Raw genomic sequence first — 12,449 nt, forward strand, 5'->3', positions numbered from 1 at the left:
AAGCTACAAAACATTTTTACAGACACAAATTTTGGCAGTGTTTTGTCGTCGTTTCTGAAGAGCCAATCAGCAAATTTTGGCACTGTCTTGACAGTTTCTGCAGAGCCAATCAACACATTGCATCGCCTACTGACTAGCCAATCAGGGAACGTCCTGCGTCACAGCTCTCGACCTGGGCCCACTTCCCCGAAAGCATCTTAAGCCTAAGAGCGTCGTAAAGTCCCTCTTACGAACGTCTTAAGATTTGCCGACTGTTTCCCGAAACCATCGTAGCTTAAGAGCATCGTGAAAAAACTCGTAGATCTACAAGTGCTCCAGAGTAGGCTACTCGTTACCGGCTAAGAGCGTCTTAACAGTACTTCTCACTGAGGTCACCAACAGGACATACAGAGGAATTACAACTTAGAATACATAATCCAATTTACGTTCCCATTCTTTATTGTGTTTACTTGTGATGAATCTATATACTTATACATATCTGTGTTATAGCCTCCTATGCAGGGGAGACATGGAAAAGCAGTTTTAGAAAAATGAGTTCCATGTTATGGAGAATGACGGCCTGTGAAGGGCAGTTATTTGGATGTGCGGTGGCCTTACCCACGTAAAACAGAGTGAAATAACATTTTGTAGCCTACTATAGAAACATTATATCATTGGAAACATGTATTATTCTAGCTATATAATAGTGCATGGTATAACCGCGAGATACAGCGCTTCACGATGACGGCAATGAGTTAACAGAAGACGCAATCTATCCAAATATCTACAATCTAGCAATCTATCTGAAATAACACCTATTTGAAGTAGGCCTATTATTCATGCCACATATTGTGTGTTAGTGTAGGCTACATAGCTTAAACTGTAGGAAATGTTTAAACTGTATTTCGAGTTTAATGTCGGCATGTCGAGATTAAAGTAGATATGATATTTCAACTTTATTCTCGAAATGTTTAATGTCGACATGGCGACTTTAAAGTCAACATGTCGAGTTTAATCTCGCCAGGGGAAAAATATTTTTGTCCCTAATAGTCCGTCGTAGATATGGCCTTATTATGGCTTCTATGCAAGACCTGCTCAATAAAACAAGCGCCCTCTGTTTCATATATCTAATTTAATTGTTGTTATGAACTGGATATGTGATGATTCTGTGTACTGGATATGGGGCCCTCGTTGTACAATGCCTGCATACCACAAATAGTGCAATCATACAATCAATGAGAGCATGTGGTTATAAATTCTTTGATGCAACAGTTGCTTTTCTGGACCAGTGAGTGACATTTGGGTAATTTTCTGCAGCACACCTGATGATCTCTCATGGCACACTAGTGTGCCCCGGCACAGTGGTTGAAAAACACTGGCCTAGCCTACGCGAGGAAAGGTGTAGGTGGTGGTACGAGGGGGAAAATAGTTTGGGAACCGCTGGCTTAGGATATTATATGGAAGCGCGTTTCCGTCACTTGATGGAAAAAAAAGTCTTGATTATGAGATATAAAAGTCAAAATTATGAGATGCTAAGTCATAGCCTTATTATGAGTGCAGATCAATACAAAAAATATAGTGCAAAAACCTTGATAATGCTCAAAGTGATTAGTTTCATCATTATCACAGAGAAATATTCAAACTCCCAGTTTTCAAAGAATATAGGCCACAGTACAACAAATTAACACCTTCAATCAGCATATTTATACTTCTCCACCCATCTGTAGGCCTATCCTTCCTCAGAGTCTACCGAATATCATAGTTGTAATGTAATGTTACTGTATTACTACACAGGAAAATCAACCAATCAATCAATCACTGAATACAGAAGGAAAGTAAGACAGAAAGAAATTAGGCTCAGGCATCCTCACATGACAAGCATTGTTTATTATCTCTCAAAGATGAAAACAGAACGTGTGTACAGAATGGCAGCCACATGCAATACAAAAATATGAATTTTACATGACATAACATGTATTGACCCATTCTAAAAAATGTACAATTTATTTCTTACAGCATTTTATACATGAAAAAATATAAAGATTTATGTACATTTGGAACAGGGGAGCCGTACCTATTCAAAAATGTTATGATGTACAATATATATAAAATGTACAAATATTACAATAATTACAGCATGTGTATTAGCTGTACAGTGAGTAGTTATTTATGTGTGTATATTACACGTCACCTATGTTTTTTCATACCAGAATGACTTCAGTCGTTCACAGAAATAACACCTACATTTTCAGACACAATATACTCACTCACTCACTCACCCACACTCACACACACACATACACACACACACACACACATTACAGTACATGCACACCGGCAAATGAGAACACAAAACACAGACATACAGGCGCACACCAGAGGTAATGTTTATCAAAACTAATAAGGAGACACTAACATGCTAGATTGCTGCTGCAGTTCTCTTTTTTCCCCCAGTGGTGCAAAGGAACTCTACTCGGAACGCATAAACTACATAGTGTTAAGTCTAAAATCACTCAAAGATTCGAGAAGACTTATGCTTCTCCCTTTGGCTTGTTTGTTTGTTAGCTTGTTTATTAGTTGGTTGGTTCGCATCCTCAGCGTCACACTTGTTAGTGGGCCATATGAAATTGCAGGAGAGCGACAGCGCATTGACATTCTGTGTGTCCATCTGTGATATGGTTTCCATGGTTTCCGTCACTGTAGTCCACTGTCAGGACTTAATTGTCTCACGTTGGCCTCCATTGAAAGCTAGTGCAGCTGTTCCTATGGTTCACTGTCCACTGTGAGTCCACGCAAACACTGGTGAAACACACAGTACATGGGACGCCACCACCACAACAACAACAACAACAACAGCAACAAAACAAACAAATAAACAAACAGACATGAGAGAGCTGTCTTTTCATCTGTAAATTGAAGCGCCCAGGTTCTGAAGCTCTGGCACCTGATATACAAAACATGGGAGGAGAAGGAACAGAGCTTTCTGTCCCAATAAAGGGATAGAAAGAGAGAGGGATAGAGGAAGAGAGAGAGTGATTGGATATGCCGCTTCAGGCATAGACAAGAGACACCACAGATGCACCACTGGAAAATCCATTGGTGGACAGTCACTGGCGGGTCCGGCAGTACCATGGTGACTGGCTGTGTTTATTTTTTTCTTTTTTTATTTATTTTTTAATGAAAGTCCAACACCAGTCCCCAGTTTTGTCAGCAAGAAACACGTCACAGCAGCGTGGGTGAGGGTGTGAGGGTGTGTGTGTGTGTGTGTGTGGGGTGGGGGATTGAGTTGCCATCACACCAATATCACACACGTCCATTTCACTAAGCACACCACAAGCCAGAGAGGAGAACCACAGACTCATTTCTTCCAAGAAAGAAAATAAACAGAAAGGGAAACAAAAACACATAAAGGCAAGAGTTTTAGATGGGTCAGAAGCAGGAAATGTGCAGTCCGTTAAGCTCCTCCCCTTCCTGTGAGAGATTCTCCGCTCCCGCCCACAGAGGAATACCGACGGAAAAGACGAGGAGGAGGAGGAGGAGGAGGAGGAGGAAGATCAGTCTTGGATTAGTGGAAGCAGAATCTGTATCAGGCAGAGTCAACGCTTGGCTTTGCTTTAGTTTATTCATTTATTTAGTCTTTTAATCCGAAAGTTAAGGATTTCAGGATGCATGCAAGGCAGACCCAGGCTTTAGTTGTTTTGCATTGCTTAAGATTTCGTATCAACAGCTACAACCTGTGTTAGGAAAACAGATGCAGACCACACACACAAAGAGAGAGAGAGAGAGAGAGAGAGAGAGAGAGAGAGAGAGAGAGAGAGAGAGAGAGAGAGCAGGACAGGGAGACAGAAAAATAAAGGACGAAACATAGAGAGAGAAACACAAGGGTTAAATTATGTTAATGTAGAAAAGGTAACTGCTGATCATACATTAGGAAAAATCTGAATGATGAAAATCATTATTAAATTATTATTACATGTCATATTAATAGCTGTTATCAGTTTTATTAAAAGGATGTTTAATGAGCTAAGAGGGTGCATGCAGTGTGCAAAACTAAGATACTCTTTGGATAAAAAAATTGAAGACCAGGGGAGTATACCACGCAGCGAGGTTACTGGTTTACCCCGGTCATGGATGGGCAAATTTCAAATACAAAATAGTATTTTGCTCTTTGTATTTCATTGGGTTGAAGAAAATGGCTACATATTTGATATCAAAATACATTTTGGTAAAACCAATACTTTTGGTGATGTGATGACATAAAAGTGTAAAACAAGTTTGCCCAGGTATGTTGATGTGGACTCTAAGCAGCTAGCTTTAGTATGTTCTTAGCATATGTTGTAATTATTTTACTTTATACACAGACGTTTAAGACTGGCAGCCTTAACCCTTTACCCCCTACAAGCCCGCCATATGAACTGTGGCAAGGAAAAACTCCCATATTCCAGGAAGAAACCTTGAGCAGAACCTGACTTAATAGGGAGAGCCCATCTGCTTCTGGCTGGCTGCAGCTCCAATGGCAGCAGATGTAGAATAATCTGAAAAAGTAGTCTACAAGATAAGATGAGTTAACTAACTAAAGGCTCTCTTATACAGGGTTGTTTTCCGAACTTTTTTTTAAAAATCACTGAACTTGCCTGCTTGATGTACAGAGGCAGGGTGTTCCAAAGCTTTGGGGCATAATGGATAAAAGCAGCTTCTCCACTTGTGCTTGTGGAACACTTAGGGTACAATTAAGATTAGCATTGGAAGATCTAAGTTTCCTATGTGGTTGATAAGATATTATAAGATCACTATTATAATGCCACTTCATTTTCTGCATTCAGTACCATGAGTTGGAAGTTGTTATTTTAAGGCTATGAGATGTAACAGGCAGGTCAGTTGATCTGTTGACTGTTTGCAGATTTATGACATGTCTCGTAGGCAGGGAAAAGCTGTAGCTCTCAGACACTTTCCACTTAATCAACAGAGCCAGTGTACTGATGAAGGAATATATTAAATAGACAGATATGGAAGGTATGCAAAGTGATTTCCTGCCCCCTTTGTAGAGTATTTTTAGTATTTTGAAAATACAAAAATACAGTATTTTATTTTGATACATGGTGTGGTTACTGTATTTTGTACTTTATTTTGATACACTTAACATTAGGGTATTTGATATTTTATTTTAAAATACATTTTGATTTATTTTTGCCCATCCCTGACCCTGGTAACCACTGATGTGATCTCCAAGAGAATAATTTACTTGTATTGCTTCTGAAGCGACATATTGTTTTGAGATCAGCGGTAACTCCTGAAGTGACCTGGGTAAGGCAGTAACCCTGCTTCATAGCATTCCCCTCAGGAAGAAGTGTTGCTTGAGGTGTAGAACTGACCAATAGAGGCCTTATGTCACTACCCTTTGCCTATGAGATATTGAGGAGCCAATAGCATCTCAAATTAACAGAATTTGATTGGCTCAGATACCAGCTGGTTTTGAGACAAATCCGGCCCTTTAGGCCAGTCAGGACTGGACTTGCTCCAGATGCATCTATATGCATACTGGTGATGAGAGAAACATATGGAGCATATATAAGAAAAATAACAAGAGTTGTAGTCAATGGATAAGGAGTACATCATATTTTTACAGCATGTGACCCAGAAAGGAACAACTCGAAAGCAGTTAAGGAGATAGAGGAGGTCAAGCATAGGGATGAGAGAATCGTGTCAAGTTATAGCAAGAGCAGAATGGTCAATCCCCCGCCAAGCCTTTTGCTTGATGTCTAAAATGGAGGGAGGAAGTTAGTTACCCCATGTGGACCTCAATGATATGCATCACTCAAGGGATGACTCTAGAACACTCTAGACTCACAGACTGGCATTAGGCTGGCAGACCATGCAGTACATGGCTTAGTCTCCAGCCTGGCAGTGGGTAACATCCAATGAAAGACCTGACTGGACACTGCAGTGATGTAACAGTCAATCACCCCAGCAAAGTTATGTTTACTGAGATGTGGAAAAGGATCATCCTTATCGGGCAACTAACTCCCTGTCTCCAAGTGTAAGCTAGTGTACAGATAATCTAAGAGGTCTGAAGTGACCCCAGCCTCTCCTATCTACTGAGGGCATGACTTGAGAATACACTCAGGTGTATGGCTAGGGTCAGAGACTGTGACCCCCCTCTTAAAATGCCCAAATGCCCCCTTCGTACCCAACCCCCCACCCCTAAAATGCCAAATACTCCCAGAGGTGGAAAAGTCTGGCCTCAGAAAGTAAGAGTCCTACCATTTATTGGTTCTACCTGTGCACTTACAGGTTACAGATGAACTCACTAAGTAGCGGATATACCTGGCTGAGTTGTGCTAATCCGAATCAGCTGGTTGAAGTGAATGGCAGGACTTTTACTTTCTGAAAAAAAAGTCCCCTCCCCCCTTTAAGTGCCCAGAGTGGCCAGTCTGGGGAGGGGGGGTGGGGGGGCAGCTACGATACGTACTCAGCGGACTTCCAGAAGTGTCCGGGGTGGGAGAGCCTCCTGTTGAGCTTGGGCAGCTTCTCCAGCATGTCCGCCAGCTGGGCGAAGGTGGGCCGCTCCCGCAGGTCGTACGCCCAGCACGTGCACAGGATCTCCTGCAGAGGAGGGAGTCGGGTGGGGGTAAGGGGCGGGGCGGGGCAGGGGGGACAAACATGTTAAGCTGGCATCTACATCCCTTTAAGTGTGAGGCAGTAAGAGCTTTCGGTGATAAGCTCTGTCCACTGTCCACACATTATCAGCTTTCTTTGTCAGGTCTACCTGGGCCAGACGCACTGAAGGCCAACAACATCATGCTCTGTACAAAAAATAAATGATATTGGTGAACTAATGAATGTATAAAGTCTTTTTAATACTCTTGCATGGTAAGTACTGAGAGAGTATGTTCTCTTGCATACTGGTTGCAGTGTTAAGCTGGTTCACCTCTTATTTGAAAGATAGAACTTTCTCCGTCAAATTCTTTATATTCTGCTGCTATTAACTGTGGTGTCCCTCAAGGATCAATTTTAGGTCCTCTTTTATTCTTTCTCTACATGCTGCCTCTCGATTCTATCCTGCAGAAGCATAATATTCAATATCACTGCTATGCAGACGACTCACAGTTGTACTTACCACTCACACCTGATAGCACCGGCACACTAAAGAAACTGTTTAGTTGCCTTGACAACATTAAATCCTGGATGGCCAGTCATTTTCTTTAACTAAACGATAGTAAAACCGAAGCAATTTTATTTGCCTCCCATTGCTCTGTCACCAGCTTAAGTAATGCACTTGGTCCCCTTTCTGCAAACCTGCGCATTGTGGTCTGAAATCTAGGTGTTTTATTGGATAGCTCACTTAATTTTAACAAACAAATCAGTAGTGCCGTTAAAAGAAGTTTTTATCAGCTCAGAACATAGCTAAGTTAAAGTCATTTTTTATCTCACAATGACATTGAAATTATTATCCATGCTTTTATCAACTCAAGGCTTGACTATTGTAACTCCTTGTATACTGGCATGACCCAATCTAACATTGCCGGATTGCAAATGGTACAAAATGCAGCTGCTAGACTCTTAACAGGCACTAAGAAGAGAGAGTACATTACACCTGTCTGGCTTGCACTGGCTACCTGTAAAGCACAGAATAGATTTTAAAATGTTACTCTTTGTTTTTAAAGCCCTAAATGGACTAGCTCCTTCTTATATCTCAGACATACTATCCCCGCACTCTGCACATAGGTCACTCAGGGTTTCCTTCTAAACAGCTTCTCACAATCCCTCATGCAAGACTTAAGACAAGAGGTGACCGGGCCTTTTTTGTAGTTACCCCAGTTTTTGCATATGTACCCAGGGGTTTTGAATACCCTAATTGACTGACTTAACTAATGACTTGTTTGTGATTTTTAATCAAATAATATTTGTCCATGGCAGGAAATGTATTGAAATTCTGTTTGGGGGTCCTCCAGACACCACCACAGATTTGGTCCCCCCCAATGTTGACATCATGACTACGGCCTTGCCTCCTACCCTCCTGTCTCCCTCCCTCTTTCCCTCCCTCTCTCTTCTTTTCCCTCTCTCTCTCCTTCCTTTCTCTCTCCCTCCTTCTTTCCTTCTCTCCCTCTCTCCTCCATCTTTCTCTCCCTCCATCCCTTCCTCTCTGCCCTTCTTTCTCCTCTCTCCCTCCCTCTCTCTCTCCTCCCTCCCTCCCTCCTTCTGCAGTGCTGTCGTTCATCTCTCTCTACTCACCGTGACCTCCTTGCCCAGGCTGGTCTCGGCCAGCACCTTCTTGATGCCCTCCCCACTGCCCACCTGCCAGATGGTAGCCTCCACGGGCTGGTTGGTGATGGGCCAGTCTCGGGCCTGCAGCTCGTACCATATGGTCCTGCAGGCGGGGGGGAGAGGTCAGAGAAAAACATTTAATCTCACCAGGCAGATGCCAAAGTCCTTCACTCCACACCCAGAGCACTGGAATGCACTCCTCATTATGTCCAGTCAGGCTTTATGGTTGGAGGTCAAAATAGCCACAGACTTCAGAAATTACGTCATTTTAATGGCGTTATAGAAAGCTAGAGTTGCAAAATATTTTGTGAAGTTTATGCAGCTTGTTTTGATGCATCTCATCCAGGTTCCAGAATAGACAATGAACAATAAACAATAAACAAATGCATTAATAAAAATACCTAAAACAAAAACAAAGTCCACTGTACAGCATGCTGATACACACTGACCCTTTCACTATCCCTTTTTTATTTTTTTTATTTATTAGTTTATTTGTCAGGGACAATGCAGCGCACATTATTACATACATAGCTATCACAGTCAATGCCATAACAATGTCTGTAGATGTGTTACATAAAAGGTTTCTAGCCAGTTGGCTAATTTGAGCAAGATAACTTTCAGCAAGATAACATTATGGCTGGCCTTGAAGGACTGTCCTGTTTTTGTCTGGACATATACATCTACATCTATCCTCTACACTGTGTTTGGTGCACTGTGCACAGAGCTGGACATACCCAAAGGCGTAGACGTCAGCAGCGTTGGAGAAGGGCAGTCTGTCCTCGTTGTTGCCCGGGCTCATCTTGCGGACGATCTCGGGGGCCAAGTAACAGATCCACCCGTGTGGCAACTTCAGCTCATTCTCACGCCTATAGGACAGACACACACACACACCTCCGTGTATACACACATGAGCACACATGTATACGCACACACACACACACACACACACACAAAAAAAACACCCAAATACAGACACACACATACACATACACATGCACACACAGACACATACTTCACAGCCCAGCTATAATAGCAAGCTGTTAAATTCTGCCCATTGGGGTCAGATCTGTGTAAGAGGTGGATGAGAGGTGGTGGCTGGTTTCTGGGAAGAGACAGCAGAACTTCTTACCGTCCTTCTTGGACCACTCCAGAGATCCCGAAAAGGCCAAAGTCTGTGATCACCACCTTGTTGGTGTCGTGAAAGACATTCTTAGATTTCAGATCCTTGTGAACAATGCCTTTGGCGTGAAGGTAGCCCATGCCCTATAAATATAGAGAGTATTTACACTTACATTTACATTTATTCAGTTAGCAGATGCTTTTATCCAAAGCCACTTACAAACTGATGAATAACATTCAAGCTACAATGCAGAGGAGACCTTAGGTAGCAATAAATAGTACAGCAGTAAATACCACTACCACACCAATACGAATTTAAAATGAAATAAATACAATGACCTTAACAGACAGATACTGGAGGAGACTAAACACAACAATCTATGCATTAGGCTTCAGCACAGACAGGAGTTTGACGCTGAATAGAAAAGTATGGATAATGACAATACCTTTACAATCTCTTGAGCGATTTGCCTGGTCTTGTTAATATCCAGATTGTTCTTGGTGTCCCTCACGACAGAGTACAAAGTCCGGCCTTTGCAGAAACTGTTTGAAAAAAAAAGAAAGAAAGAAAGAAATGAAAACAAGAAATGAGAACTGGAACAATAATATAACTAAAAATATATAATTAATTATTTCCGCTGTATAGTTGGACAGCTCTTAAGTGATGAAGCCCTATTACTCGTGAGGCCTACAAGGCGCCTTGCTACTGGTACAGCTCTAAGCGAGGCTGGCAGTGTTTGATCTTGACCTTGGCCTTGACTCTGACCTTGTGATGATGGCCAGGTGGGGCGGGGCCATGCAGGCGCCCATGAAAAGCACAACGTTCTCGTGGCGTGTCTGCCGGTAGTTCATGACTTCCTTCTTGAAGAGCTTGAGGTGGTCCTGGTTGTTGCCGTCAATCTCCAGAAGACGGATGGCCACCTCTCCGTGCCAGCGGCCGCGGTGGACGCGGCCCCACCGGCCCTTGCCGATCAGCTCGCCCAGGTCCAGCTGCTCGAATGGGATGTCCCACTCCTGCAGGTACACGCTGGTCTGGCTGGCCTTGCGGGAGATGGGGCCCTTCCAGTGACCACTGCCGCCGCTGCCCCGCGCGCTCGGGAGGTCGTCCAGCTCGTCCCCATCGCACTCCCCGTCCGAGCCCATGTGGACCTCCTCTTCCTCCTCCTCGTACTCCTCCTCGGCCTGCTCCTCGTCCTCCTCCTCCACATCCTCTTCCTCTTCTTCCTCTACGACTTCTTCGTCCCCCTCGGCCTCAATCTCCTCCTCTTCCTCTTCCTCTTCCTCCTGATAAGGGAATGTTGTATTCAGCATGAACCAACTGCTTATAAACCCGCCCTGATGAAACCATCTCAGCAACCCTTCAAATCCTTCCAATCAAATAAAAGCTCAAAAGCTATAAGCTAAAATAAAAATGTAAATACAATAAACAATATAAAAATATACAATAATAAAGAGTTTGGTTCCAAAACGCTATATCCTCCATTTCAATTAATGTTGTAACATTTTGTTCCAGGTAATTTCAGTGCAATTGTATCGGAACGTCACATATTACCAACCATACTGTATGTCCAACCTCTCGTGTATGTGTCACTTAATATTCATTTCTATACAAACCAAGGCGGCGGATTCCTAAAGAAACGCAAGCACTCACACCATAAGTGTATCTAAATTAACTATGTACCAAAAAGTAAATTTTACCGTGACTCGAAGAGCTGTAAACAGTGTTGTAAGGCTGCGTGTACAAATCCGCTTGGAGCTCCAGTGGAATTTTGAATTGCGGCGAGAATTCTCGGGCTAACCGTTGATGTGCAGTGAGAAAGGTTGGGAATAGGCACCCACCAGCCCAGCACTAAACTCCGAGCGTGGTAAATAAAATCGGATATTTCAGGCAGTAAAAGCCCCGGTAAGAACCAAACTAGATTTTGTTCAAATCTACACACCAATGGCTACTGAAAATGTAAGGTTAATTTATCAAATGTTATTTTGAAGTATTAAAAAACATCGTTGTTTTCGAACGAAATGGTTGGTAATTAGCACGTTTACAATAATTGGGTTATTGTTATTTGATTTATCATCACTCAATCAAAACAGCAAAACTGCAATTTTACTGCTATTACCTGAAATACACAATTAAATAACATGACTTATTAATGTTTTTAAAAATGGAAATATAGCGTATACCAAACTATTTATATACAATAAATAATGCATACAAATAATATACAAAAATATAACTAAAATAAATGTTTAAAAAATGCTCCTGTGATGAAGGCCAGCCTCACCTCTCCATCCTCATCCTCAGCCAGCTCGGCCCGTAGATCCTCTGCACATGGCTCGTTCTCATTACTGAAAACAAACAAACAAACAAAACAACAAAACCTTTAAACTCAAAAACAATCCTCCAGAACAGGATGGTAATGGGACGTACGTCCTGGTGAGGGGGCCCACTTACACTGTGTCTGGAAGGCCACTTTCAGAATGCAGCGTGGTCGAGCTGGACACGTCTGTGTGCATAAACACTATTTAAGTTTGTTGAAGAGAATAGTTAAAAAAAAAAGTTCAGTATAAGGAGGAGTTCAACGGCATAAAACGTTTGCCAACAGGAAGGCCTTTCTTTAAACACATTTATACAATATGTATGAATATTGTCAGCCAGAGAGAGCCTATAATGATAGTGTTCTCCACCAGGGGGCAGAATGGTACACAATCACAACTCAACCACACATAGCATAGCATGTCCCTTATTCCCAAGCACAACACCCACCAACATTCAAGGTAGCACTCAAACCATCACTCAACAGAACGATTTGAACAGTTTGTCCACCATACAAGAGTAAAGCAAGTTATGCAGTCCATGTCAACTTGTGGCTAAGAGCACATAGCTGGAGAGAAAGGGACACACAAGGGAAGGCCGAAACCATTCAGGGAACGTTAACTCACCAGGGAAGATAAACTGCTGTCTGTGCTGAAAGTAGCAGGCAGCTTGGGAACAGAGAGGGAGGGGGGGCAAGTAGCAAAAGCCAAAGGAGGAGAGAAGGAATGAGAGAGAGAGCCAGAGAGAACAAGGAAGAGAGAGAGAGAGAGAG

The 12,449-nt window shown here is 42.5% G+C and overlaps 1 protein-coding gene across 2 annotated transcripts in view; it reads right to left on the reverse strand.

Moving 5' to 3' along the window:
• Nucleotides 1-1,846: 1,846 nt before the first annotated feature.
• ksr1a (kinase suppressor of ras 1a) overlaps nucleotides 1,847-12,449 on the reverse strand; it is a 44,187-nt gene continuing 33,584 nt past the window's right edge. The window contains exons 11-20 of one of the 2 annotated variants that reach the window (XM_042091876.1): nucleotides 12,304-12,345; nucleotides 11,816-11,867; nucleotides 11,646-11,709; nucleotides 10,130-10,647; nucleotides 9,810-9,906; nucleotides 9,374-9,507; nucleotides 8,979-9,110; nucleotides 8,212-8,347; nucleotides 6,449-6,582; nucleotides 1,847-3,713 (exon numbers count right to left, since the gene is read on the reverse strand). In XM_042091876.1, coding sequence (XP_041947810.1) covers nucleotides 3,707-3,713; nucleotides 6,449-6,582; nucleotides 8,212-8,347; nucleotides 8,979-9,110; nucleotides 9,374-9,507; nucleotides 9,810-9,906; nucleotides 10,130-10,647; nucleotides 11,646-11,709; nucleotides 11,816-11,867; nucleotides 12,304-12,345 — 1,316 coding nt within the window. In that variant the 3' untranslated portion in view covers nucleotides 1,847-3,706. The remainder of the gene's footprint in view (nucleotides 3,714-6,448; nucleotides 6,583-8,211; nucleotides 8,348-8,978; nucleotides 9,111-9,373; nucleotides 9,508-9,809; nucleotides 9,907-10,129; nucleotides 10,648-11,645; nucleotides 11,710-11,815; nucleotides 11,868-12,303; nucleotides 12,346-12,449) is intronic. The other variant, XM_042091877.1, reaches the window with a different exon arrangement.

Source organism: Alosa sapidissima, chromosome 5 (genome assembly GCF_018492685.1).
Source record: "Alosa sapidissima isolate fAloSap1 chromosome 5, fAloSap1.pri, whole genome shotgun sequence".
Lineage (NCBI taxonomy): Eukaryota > Metazoa > Chordata > Actinopteri > Clupeiformes > Clupeidae > Alosa > Alosa sapidissima.